Source organism: Phocoena phocoena, chromosome 3 (assembly GCF_963924675.1).
Source record: "Phocoena phocoena chromosome 3, mPhoPho1.1, whole genome shotgun sequence".
Classification (NCBI taxonomy): Eukaryota; Metazoa; Chordata; class Mammalia; order Artiodactyla; family Phocoenidae; genus Phocoena; species Phocoena phocoena.
In genome coordinates, this window is record NC_089221.1 from 98650050 (window position 1) to 98663305 (window position 13256).

Here is a 13256-nt window from a genome sequence, read left to right on the forward strand (position 1 = left end):
TTTCCCTTTAAGACCAGCACTGAAGAGAGCATATCTTTGTCCTGCCAGTCCCCCAAACCACAGTATTTTGGTTTTCTAAGAGATTTTGCTGCTAGCAATAAGGCAAAATAAGGCAAAATTTTATTTTAAAAAAATTATTTAAAAAAAGACTTCCTTTTTCAGACCCATCCTTCCTCCTTTATTTCTTAGAAATAAAGCTGAAGAATAAAACTAAAGAAACTGCAGGGAAAAAAAGAATAAAAGAAACTAAAGGGAAAAACCACAAAGGCACATAGCCTTTGAGCATTCAAAGGACAGAATAACAAAATTCAATTACAGATCAGGGAATAGTTAGATTCAAGAATTCCCCTGGACTTTTTGTGTTAGGAGGTGGACTTGTGGCCTTTGGGCAGAGGGGACAGGGAAGGGAGGATGAAAGGCATAATTTACCTCCATCTCTTCCATTTCCTTATCTTACTAATTTTGCTACAAGGTCAGAGTTATGCTCAAGTTGCATAAGAAGTCAGGACTGGATTTAGGATTGAATAGAACCTTGTTAAGGGGGAGGTGAGTGACATTACAGGGTGATCTATGAAGAGCAGCAGTTTGAAAGTAAAGGGATTGTCTATGGCCACTTCTCCAAGGTAGTTCTTCAGGGACTCTTTTTATATATATGTAAGTTAGGTCCTGTCTATATTCAGGGTTCAACTATTAGTGAGGATCTACTCTGTGCTATGATAAATATTGGGGAATCAGGGATACAATAGATGTATTTAAAGATGCTTATATAATCATCAACATGAAATGTTTTACTAATTAAGCTGAGTGGTCATGCAGTACAACAACCAGTCTGCACAGCAAAAGCTATTTCATAGATCATAGAGCAGTAGAGGATTCTTCCTATAAATTAGGGGTTGGCAAACTTTTTCTCTAATGGGCCAAACAGTAAATATTTTGCTTTGCAGGATATATAGTCTCTGTTGAAACTACTCAGCTCTGCAGTTGTAGTGTGAAAGTAGCCATAGACAATATCTAAATGTCTATGCATTGCTGTGTTCCAATAAATTTTACTAATGGACATGGGAATTTCATATAATTTTCATATATCATGAGATATTTTTCTTCTACTGATTTTTTCCAACCATTTAAAAATGTAAAAAACATTCTCAGCTCAAGGACTATATAAAACCAGACAGCAGGCCGTAGTTGTAGTGGAATAAATAGATATAGTAAAAGGATTTAGTTGTTTCATTGAAACAGTTCATCTGCTGAACTTCAAAGATAGGTTGTTGAATGGGCATTTTTTTCTGAATAAGAGTAAAAGGAATGTCCTCACTTTTCATTAGTTGTTGTAGTGTAGTCCCATAGTTTTGGATACAGACTGGGATGGCCTCAGAACATTTGTGGCATCTCAAACATCACTGGAAAATTTGATTTGGACTGAGGTTTGACACTATATGGAAAACTTTAGAAAGAATAAGTATATGTCAAAAGGTTAGATTTAATTTAATAATAATAATGAGTAGCTAACATCTATTGAATTCTGACTATGTGCTAAACACTGTGCTCATTTAATCTTCATGATAATTGTATGAAAAAAGTCTATTACTATCCCCACTTTACAGATAAGGAAAGTAAAGCACGAAGAGATTAAGCAACTTGTCTAAATGGCTGATTAGGCCAGGAGTCAAACTCTTGTTTATTTCAAGGATGAAGGAATTTAATAAAAACTAACAGATGTTTGTATGGAAATATGTTAATATAAATGTTTCGACATTACATGAAATTTCTAAAAATCTTATATGTTCTGGTATAAGTCATAATTCTAGTTGTTACTTTAAAATATATATCTCAGAAATAATTAAATTTCCTTGCCAATTGCATTATTATGTACTTTCATCAAATCTTTAACCGTGGTCATTTTTAAGTCTTTTGTCATTTACAGACAGTTCTGGGTGTACTCTGATGCTTTTGCAAAAATGTTCCCATAAAAGGGTTTCATCTTCAAGGAATTCATGGAAAAGACTCTGACAAGTACAGGTTTCTGGTAATTGACTATACTGCTGAACTGAATGAATAAGCATTTTCAGAACTCTAATGGAAAACTGATGAATTCATAAAAGTGCTAACAAAAGATCAAGATGAAAAAAAAATTAATTACATGGGACTGAGTGAACTGATGAGGATGATTATAAGTTTTGTGACTTTCTGTTTGAATAATAAAAAAAAACTAACATGTTTATCAGGAATAAAAATGCCAAGTAAAATGTGTTGATAATCAGGTTAAACTTGTTAATTTTACAGATGATGAAAACAAAGTTTACAAGACATTTTCCATGGTCACACAGCAAATGACAGATCAGGAGTAGATCTCAGATTTTCTAACTAGTAGGTCCCTTAGTTTCTTTTATTCTGCTAAACAGTATGCCCTTCAAAATCAAAAGATAGGCAGAATAGAATGAGTAAACATGTTAAACTTTGGGCTATACACAGAATTTATGTGGAATATAGAAAAACCTTGATTTAAGATCTAAAATATAAAATTAACTTAAAGTCATTTAAAATAAAATCTGAATTAATAATTAAAACACAAACTAAACTGTATGTTAGACCTCAATAAAATAGGTTTGTTTTTTTTTAAGACAAGTTATGTTTTAAATCCCTTATTTTTATGAGGAGACTGGGATAAATAATGGAATTCATTTACATCTTTCAAATTAAAAAAAGGGAGATGGCTCTTAAATTTATTTTTTTTTAAGTTTTTATTATAGTTGATTTACAATGTTGCATTAGTTTCTGCTGTACAGCAAGGTATATCTGTTATACATATATCCACTAATTTTGAGATTCTTTTCTTAAACTTATTTTTTAAGTAACTTTTTTTTATTGCTAAACGAAGTATATGTACACTGCAAAAAACTTAGGGAAAGCAAAAGGAAATAAAATTACCAGTACTCCTCCTACCCAAGTAATAGTGTGAACTTTTTGGGGGGTTGTTTGTTTTGCTTTCTGTTTTTTGTTTTTTTACCACAAGAAAAGGATATAAAATCAAAATCAGTTCACCAATTTTTAAAAAAAAACTACTTTTTTTTTTTTTTTTTGGTGGGGAGTTCCTATTTACATTCACTCATTTAACATTTTCTGAACACCTAGGTTGGAAAGCGCACTGCGCTAGACACTTGGGATACAGGACAGTTTGTCCCTAAGAGGGTACCTGGGAGGAGACATAAAGAGATGTTTATCAATAATAATACAAAACTTGTCTTAAAATACAATTAGAGTTGAATCTCACAGTTCAGACTGTGACACTAAACATTCTGGAATTCTTAGGTTTTTCCAAAACAGCTCAACGCAGGGCTGGTGCAGTACTGTTATCAGCACTACTTCAAAACGAATGTTAAGTTAAACACTGGCGAAAACCCTTCATTTTAGTACTTGTCAAATGTTTAAACCTTTCAAAATTTTCCTTTTTAGCAAACTGTTAACGCGCGTCCAGCCGAGGTAACCATTGCGCGGGGACAGAGACACTGCAGGGTTCATATTCACTTGGAGTATTCGCGGGACGCCTAGGGGAGCGGTGCTTCTTGGGACTTGTAGTCTCTACCAGGACCGAAGACACCGCAACTGCATTTATAATGCACTTCTCCCTTTTAAGCTTTCTGGCCCAACAGTCAGATTAAGCCCCAACCTAAAGCATAATTTGACAACCCTTTCCTCTTCCAAGGCTCTTTATGTTTTTACTAGGTTCCTTACGTTCAACATTCAAACGCTCATCGTCCCTCACAAGCCTCAAAGAGATTGGTCTGTCCTCAACAGTGGGCGGAGCCTTAGGTGGACTGGATCTCTGGATTGGCCAACATCTCACTCTAAGAGGCGTTTTCCACTTGCCGTTCTGCACACTGTGGTAAAAAAGTAAATCGTTTACTGCAGTGTTCCTTTTCGCCGCGAGAATCTCGCGATATTTCCGCCAAAGGGACCTAGCGACGCGTAGAGAGCCGCCGAGGCCAGTGGGGGTGGCCGGCACCGGAGCAGGGCAAAGCCAGGTTAGGGGGCAGAGGACTAGCGGGTGCTGCTTGCGCCATTCGGGTTCGGTCCGGGCCAGCCACCCAGAACCCAGAGGAAGTGTTGTGGACGGCGTGTCCCTCCTGGCCGGTGAGTCGGCCCGGGGTCGCGGCCGCTGGGTCAACCCCGAGTTTCACCTGGGCCCGCGCGGGTTGTGACAGGTGCGCGGAAGAGCGCGGCGCTCCGCCCGCTCGCCGGTCCGCCCCCTCCGGGCCTCGCCCGCGCGGGCTCGGGATGAGCTGCGGGCCGCAGCTGAGCGGCTCCCGCTCCTGGCGCCTGTCGCTGCCGCCGTCTCCTTTCAAGAGCAGCCGCCGCCCGTGAGGGAAAGAGGGAGGGAAGCGGCCGCTGACCCCGGGCATGAGCCGGACGCGACATCCGTTGCTGGATTAAGGCGCCGACATGAACCTGCACCAGGTGCTGACCGGAGCTGTGAACCCCGGCGACCACTGCTTCTCCGTGGGCAGCGTCGGCGACCAGCGCTTCACGGTGAGTGAGGGAGGCTCCCGCGTCGCCCGTGGCGAGTCCGCGCCCCTGAGTCAGCCGGGCTCGGCCCAGAGTGACGGGCAGAGGCCGAGAAAGCCTCGTTGCCCTAGCAGGGCGTCCCCTACGGAGGTCCCAGCTCCTTAGGGCCGGCGTACCTGGCCTTTGAGAACGAAGGAGGCAGTAACGCTTCGGTCATTGAGTTACTTAATGTACAGAGGCTAAACTCGGAAGTTAGAATGTTTTGTAGGATTTTTAAAGTTTTTAATCTGACGTCCTTGGGCTGGGGAGGTTTACTGAAATCGTTTATCCGAGAATCGTTGGTGTGTAATGTGTATGTGGGCTTTTTATTGCCCCACTCCATAGGCTCTAATTGTCAAGTTGAGGAATAGTTGGGATTGGTTTCATTTCTTCCTCTAAGTTTAGGTCAAGTGTCTTTGTAGTTGAAAAGAATGGGTGTCTTAAAAACAGGTAGCTGTCAACAACTAGCGCTGAGCGAAAACAGTGCTTTTCACTTATTTTTCTTTAAATTCACTGGGAATAACTTTGGAAAGAAAAAACTATTTTTCGTAAATGGTTCACTCCTGCTATCCTTTGAATTCCATATGTAACAGTTTAGTAGTCCTGGGAGGCTTATATTTATTTTAGATTGTTCACATTAATTACTAAAAGTTGCATTACTGTTTCTCAGTAAAATTCCTCTTTGGTGTGTAGTGGTAATTCCAGGTTAAAGTTTAAATGAAAGTGTCTTGTTTTTCATTTGTTTTCCCCAGATAGTGAAAGGAAGAGGGCCCCAAACTTTTGCTGTTTATCAGTATATTGACATTTTCTGCCTTAACTATAGTGGGTTTTTTTTTAAAGAATTAAGTATGGTTTTTATAATAATTTCAAGCTATAAGTCAGTATTGCACATGATAGCCTATATCTGAATATATGTATAGTGCTCATGATTTTTGCTACAACTTGAATAGCTATCTCTTAGTTGTGATTAAAACTTAATTTTGCATAAAAAAGTGAAACAAAATAAACATCTTAGTAGATGCCCTAGGTTTTTTTCTCAAACGATTTTGACTTTTTTTTATCAGTCGGAATAAATAATAGGAAAAAAAAGTAGTCATTATTTAACATGGTGTAGGCATTTAATACCTGAATTGTGCTTTTAGATCTGTGCCAACCAAGTACTTTGCTTTCGAATAGAGTCTGTACCTCCCCTGTAGAGTGACCCATACACACCTTAACTTGCACTTGACACTAGCAGTTGTAGAGATACTAATTCTAAATGTTGACCTCGCTTCAATGCTCAAGAGGAGGGTGAACTCTGAGGGTCTCAGTGGGCAACCATAGTCTCCCTGCAATTGAACATTGCTCACTGCTCTTGCTATTTAGAAAATAAAGATCATCCTAAGAAGATTTTGCTAGTGGGAGATTATAGCATGGTAACATTACATTCTCTGTCATCTCCTAAAATTATATGAGTGCTTCCTCCAATGTAAATTCTAACAACTTTTTCTGAGAAGGCATTCAGAATCTATGTAAGCAGTGATATGAACTTCAAAGCATATACAATATGATGGCCTGTTTATACACCTAGATGATCCTTCTAAGTGTATATAAAATCCTGGTGAATGCTTCTGTTATGTTAAAGGAGAAATGAGTTAATGTACCAAAGATAAGACTATCCTACGCCATCATGTAGCTTGTTGCACAGTTCTACTGAATTTTAAAGTCTGTTTCCATAGACCAGGCTTTAATCATCTCCCACCAAGCCTACTGCAGATTTCTTCCAGATCTCAGGAATCAGTCCAGTAAATAAGGTAAAAATAAACATTTTTTTGTTATTTAGTATAAAGAGATCCCAGGTCTCTATAATTTTGGTGATAGTTTATTAACAATCATCTTTTTTCCTTTGCAGCTAATCCATCCCTGACTCTCTAACATTAAATTGATATTCCGTTATAAACCAAGTTTCTTGCCCTCAGTCTACTGGACACTATATACATCTTAAATTTATCTCTCTTGAAATTACTCTTTGCTAAAATGTAGAATCTGTTGTTTACTCCTTGAATTTTGTTTTTAACCTCTTTTGATTTTGGCTTCTTTTTCTTTTCATAGAAAGAGAGCAAGCATTAATGGTAGATGGTATGTGCAGAGTAAAAAACTCTCTCCAAATTCCAGTTTTACTTGAGCTAGGGACATGAAATCTTCCTCTTGCAGGTCCACTTGAAGAATTACTTTGTTTGTCCTGTTACATTATGCCTTCTCTAAAGACAGACTTTACATTCGTAATTCATCTCTTTGCATGTTTGCAGATAACTTATTCTTGTTTTGAAAGATTACAAGAGATGAGATCTCGTTTTTTGAATACAGTCTGACAGGTTTTAAATTGAAATGAAATTGAGTGCCATTTCTCATGGATTCTTGATTTTAAAATATGAAATTATTAATATAGTTAGTATATGTAAGTATTAGATACTTTTTTACTACTTAAACTGGCATCAAACAATTTTGACTTTTCTCTTAATAAGAAAGCTTCTAGTAGGCAGTGACCTTTTCTCTTATACTTTCAAAGCACTTTATTTGCACTTTCATTATATTAGTGACCTGTCTTGCCTTGTGTATGTCTTCCACAGTTTCATTGTGAGTGCCTGGAACAGCGATTGAAGTACTGGTGTCACCTAATAGTAGAGTCATTATCTGAATTTGATTTCCAACCTAGTCCTTATAGTTAGTTATGTATCCGTGGGCAAGTTCTTTTACATTCTTTGAATTTCTTTTTTTCTTATCTGTAAAGTGGGGCTAAAGAAGAACTTATTCATAGGGCTGTTACATGAAAAAGTGCTAAGTTCATTGCTTAGTGCCTGTAAAACCCTTAAAAATGTCAGTTATTATAAAGGCTAAGCTCATTATAATGCATAGCACATAAAAAGTGCTTAATAAATACTGGTTGAATTGATGGCTAATAGATAAAGAAGCCTTATCTATGTAATTAAAAATTGTGTTTTTTAAAAAATATTTTTAATAATTTAGATTTGAGTCCAAATAAAATACTTCAATTAAAATTTAAAAATTTTTTTCCAAAGTCATTTGTTACGCATTTTGCCATAAATATCAGGTGATTAACCAGGAGAGATTTCAGATATCCGAAGCAAAAATTCTTTAATTTTTCTTAATTTACATGAATTTTTCTCTCACCCCTTTTCCCTTGTTAATTTCATACTGTCTTTAGAGTGAAAGTATATGAGCAACCTGGTCCTAATCTGTTGACAACTTTTGTTTTTAGAATAAAAATTTTATTTGTAAAAGACAAATAATAAGTTAAAAACAGGCATAGTTAGTTAGAATCTGGATTTTCTAATGTTTCTGTGCATGCAATAGATTATCCATACTTAGTGTTGAAATTGTGTTTTTACTGAAATGGAAAGGGAGATAATTTCCAAGAGACAGATTGTGTTAATATTTAGGACTTGCTGTCTCTAGTTCGGAATTTAAATGCCTTTGTTATTCAAGGGATAGCAAACATGTAATAACTCCAGACTCCCTTTTGTATTAGACAACTCTGTGTTCCCAGCCAAGGGGACCCAGATTAGAAGTCAAAAGACTGACTGCAGCTATCTGGGTGTTGGTAGAGAAATGGAGGCTGAATTAGCATTCTCCTTCTTTCTGTAATAGTAGTTTAACTTTTTGTTTTGTTCACTGTAGGGAAACTTTTATAGGAGGTTCTTATTTTGGAGAAGCATGTTAATGTTTGTGGATGGAGAGATACAGGAGGGGAAAGTTTGATACTGTTTGTATCTGGAGAAAGAATGATTTTTGTGGTGCTCATATGCTATTATGAGTACAAATTGGACTTCTTTTTACATATTTAGCCTATTTAAAAATTTTATGTTTTAAATAGTATTAAGGTTCCTTTAAAATTATTGAAGTAATACGAATTCTTAATGTTGTGTTTAAAAAAATGAGAATAATGTTAATTACAACATGCCAAACATAACTCATTTAACCAGGAAGTATACCAGGAAGAAATTCTTTGGGATATTTACCTGGTGTGGTTGGTTAAAACAAAACAGTGAAAACAGGAAATCTAAGTACAGAAATCACAGGATTTCCAAATTAGAATGCTGACTGTTGCAGCCTTGGGTAATTTTTGAATATTGGAGAAGGTTGTCTGCCAAATTTAAAGTTAAAAATCATGTTTCAATTGTATGCTTGAAAGCACACATATGAACTCAGTTCTTTCTTTGCACCTTGTTTAGTCTCAAAGTTAGTAAACCCAATATTATGTATGCCTAATAAAAGGATTTTCGTTTCTCAATTTAATTTTCGTTGCTTAGTAATAGGTTATTCTGATTACAGATCTTTTGACAGAAGCAGCTAGTGTACCAATTACAATATATACATATTAATTTTGAAGCTTAGGTAGTGTGGCAATTTATTTGATGAACCAGTGCTGTTCTTTTTGTTTTGATAGTAATAGGACACCTTGAAATGAATTTTTCAGAACAATTTATTTTGGAAAAAATCTATAAAACTAGTTTTAGATTTTGGTTTAGACTGTTATATATAGTATTACATGTTAGGTTTTTATTTAAAACCAGGGAGATGGGTTATTTTTATTTAAGAATTTAGTAAAAATGGATTATTATTTTTTTTTTTTTAAAATGGATTATTTTAAAATCACACACAGCCCATTTTATTTATTTTTCTTCTTTATTTTGTTTATGTGTGAATTACATTGATTGACTTTTAAAATTGAAGTACAGTTGATTCATAATACTGTGTTGGTTTCAGGTATCCAGAAAAGTGATTTGGAGATTGTGTGTGTGTGTGTGTATACACACACATATATATGATTATGTTCTATTATAGGTTATTACAAGAATATTGTCCCCTGTATTATACAGTAAATCCTGTTGCTTATCTGTTTTATGTATAGTAGTTTGTTAATTCCATACTCCTAATTTATCACTTGCCCCCCTCCCTTTTCCCTTTGGTAACCATAAGCTTGTTTTCTATGTGAGTCTGTTTCTGTTTTATATATGGATTCATTTGTATTATTTTTTAGATTACACATATAAGTAATATCATACAATATTTGTCTTTCTCTCTATGACTTCACTTAATATGATATTCTCTAGGTCCATTCATGTCACTGCAAATGGCAATATTTCATTCTTTTTTATGTCTGAGTAATAGTCCTTTGTATATATGTACCACATCATTATCCGTTCATCTGTTGATGGACACTTAGGTTGCTTCCATGTCTTGGCTGTTGTAAATAGTGCTGCTATGAACTTTGCGTGCAGAGCCCATTTTGAATTAAAGTTTGTTTTCGTGTATTTCCATGCTTATTAACTCATCATGTTGTATAAACTCTAGAGATTGAATTAATTTTAATAATATATTAAAAATATCCATAAGAAGATATGTTTATTTCAAGTGATTTTTGCATGATATCCAGTTTGAATTTTCTGTACAGATTCATCTCTCTATTTTTCCCCCCAAGCTCTATTGACATACAGTTTACATGAAAATTGTGTAAGTTTAAGGTGTGCAGTGTGATGATTTGATACACATATATAGTGTGAAATCTTTACCACAATAAGGTTAGTTAACATATCCTTTAACTCACATAATTACCATTTTGTTGTTGTTATGATGAGAACATTAAAGCTTTATTCTAATAGCAACTTGCAACTGTACAATACAATATTGTTAACTATAGTCACCATGCCGTACATTAGATCCCTGGAACTTATTCATCTTATAACTGAAAGTTTGTATCCTTTGACCAACATCTCCCATTTCCCCCATCCATAGCCCCTGGCAACCACCATTCTATTCTGTTAGTACAATGTTCCTATTAGTACAATGTTTTTAGATTCCACATATAAGTGGAATACATTATTTGTCTTTCTCTGTCTGACTTAGCATAATGCCTGCAAGGTTGTCACAAGTGGCAGAATTTTCTTCTTTTTTATGACTGAATAATATTCTTCTGTGTGTGTGTGTGTGTGTGTGTGTGTGTAAAACATATTTTCTTTATCCATTCATTCACTGATGGACACTTAGGTTGTTTCCATATCTTGGCTATTGTGAACAATGCTGAAATGAATATGGGAGTGCAGATATCTCTTACAGAGATTTCATCATCTTTGGATATAATCCTAGAAGTTGGATTGGTGGAATATATGGTAGTTCTGCTTTTAATTTTTTCAGGACTCTTCCATACTGTTTTTTACAGTGGCTGTGCCAATCTACATTCACACCAAGAGTGCACAAAGATTCCCTTTCTTCGCATCTTCACCAACACTTTTTATCTTTTTGTTGATAGCATCCTAATGGATATGAAGTGATATCTCATCCAGTTTTGATTGGCATTTCCCTGATGAGTAGTGATGTTGAACATCTCTTCATGTACCTGTTGGCCATTTGTACATCTTCTTTGGAAAAATGTCTGAGTCTTCTACCCATTTTTTTTTTTTTTTTTTTTTTTTTTTTTTTGCGGTACGCAGGCCTCTCACTGTTGTGGCCTCTCCCGTTGCGGAGCACAGGCTCCGAATGCGCAGGCTCAGTAGCTATGGCTCACGGGCCTAGCCACTCCACGGCATGTGGGATCTTCCCGGACCGGGGCACGAACCCGTGTCCCCTGCATCGGCAGGCAGACTCTCAACCACTGCACCACCAGGGAAGCCCTAGATATTAACTTTTTATCAGATAAGATTTGCAAATATTTTCTCCCATTTTTAGGTGGCCTTTTCATTTTGTTGGTGGTTTCTTTTGCTGTGCAGAAGCTTTTCAGTTTAATGTAGTCTTACTTATTTATTACTGCTTTTGTTGCTTGTGCTTTTGGTGTCCAAAAAATCATCACTAATTGTTAAGGGCCTTTTCCCCTATGTTTTCTTCTAGGAGTTTTGTGGTTTCAGGTTTTAGGTTTAAGTTTTTAATCCATTTTTGAGTTGATTTCTGCATGTAATGTAAGATAAGGGTCCGATTTTATTCTTTTGTATGTGGATGTACAGTTTTCCCAGCATCAATTTATGGAAGAAACTGTCTTTTCTCTGTTGTATATTCTTGGCACCTTTGTCAAAGATAAGTTGACCATATATGTGTGGGTTATGTCTGGGCTCATGATTCTGTTCCTTTGGCCTATGTGTCTGTTTTTATGCCAATACCGTACTGTTTTGATTTTTATAGCTTTGCAACATAGTTTGAAATAAGGAAATGTGATGGTTCCAGCTTAGTTTTTCTTTAAGATTGCTTTGGCTATTTGGGGTCTTCTGTGGTTCCATGTGAATTTTAGGATTTTTTTTTTCCCTATGTGAAAAATGCCACTGGAATTTTGATAGATTACATTGAATCTATAGATGGTTTTGTGTCATATGGACATTTCAACAATATTAATTCTTCCAGTCCAAGAACAGAAGATGTCTTTTCATTTATTTGTGTTGTCAGCTTCTTTAATCAATGTCTTACAGTTTTCTGTGTACAAGACTTTTCACCTTGGTTGCATTTACTCTTAAGTATTTTATTCTTTTTGATGCTATTGTAAATTGGATTTTCTTAATTTCTTTTTTGGATAGTTTATTGTTAGCATATAGAAATGCAGTTGATTTTTGTATGTTGATTTTGTATTCTGCAGTTTTGCTGAGTTCATTTCTTAGTTCTAACAGTTTTTTGGTGGAATCTTTAGCGTTTCTATATGTAATATCTTGTCTTCTGCAAACAGACAATTTTACATCTTCCCTTCTGATTCGAATGCCTTTCATTTCTTTTTCTTGCCTAATTGCTCTGGCTAGGACTTCCAATATTATGTTGAATAGAATCGGTGGGAGTGTGTGCATCCTTGTCTTTTTCCTGATCTTAGAGGAAAGCTTTTAGCTTTTTATCATTGAGTATATTAGCTATAAGTTTGTCATATATGGCCTTTATGGAACCATCCTTGCATCCCAGGGGTAAATCCCAGTTGATTATGGTATAAGATCGTTTTAATGTTCTCTTGAAATCAGTTTGCTAGTATTTTGTTCAAGATTTTTGCATCTATATTCATCAGGGAAATTGGCCTGTTATTTTCTTTTCTTATAGTGCCTTGTGTAGCTTTGGTATAACGGTAATGTTGACCTTGTTAAATGGCCTCTTCAGTTTTTTGGAAGGGTTTAAGAAGGATTGGTGTTAATTATTCTTTAAATGTTTGGTAGAATTCACTGGTAAAGCCAACTGGTCCTGGGCTTTTATTTGTTGGGAAGCTTTGATTACCTTATCAATTAGTGTATTATATTTTCTCAGTTTTCTAAAAGAGTAAATATTGATAGTGATAACCCACCCAAACTAAAGCTCTTGGGGAGGGAGAAGCTAGGGTGGTTATCCTCAGTATTTTCTTAAGTGTACAAAGGATTACTGAAACCAGAGAGTTTGAGAACCATTGCTTTATAGTATTCCATTGTATGATTATACTGCAGTTTTTTTTTTAAAACTTTTTATTTTACATTGGAGTACAGTTGATTAACAATGTTGTGTTAGTTTCAGGTGTACAACAAAGTGATTCAGTTATAAGTATCTATTCTTTTTCAAATTGTTCTCCCAATTAGGTTGTTACAGAATATTGAGCAGAGTTCCCTGTGCTATGCAGTAGGTCCTTGGTGGCTGTCCATTTAAAATATATATACTACAGTTTATTTATGCATTCTATTATATGTTTGAGTTGGTTCTACTTTGGAGCTTTTATGAATCGCTATGAA

General features: G+C 35.7%; 1 protein-coding gene across 5 annotated transcripts in view; it reads left to right on the forward strand.

Moving 5' to 3' along the window:
* The first annotated feature begins 4440 nt into the window (after positions 1 to 4440).
* Positions 4441 to 13256, forward strand: part of DMXL1 (Dmx like 1) — a 128509-nt gene continuing 119693 nt past the window's right edge. For all 5 annotated transcript variants that reach the window (XM_065874433.1, XM_065874434.1, XM_065874435.1 and 2 more), the window contains exon 1: positions 4441 to 4527. In XM_065874433.1, the coding sequence (XP_065730505.1) occupies positions 4441 to 4527 (87 nt within the window). The remainder of the gene's footprint in view (positions 4528 to 13256) is intronic.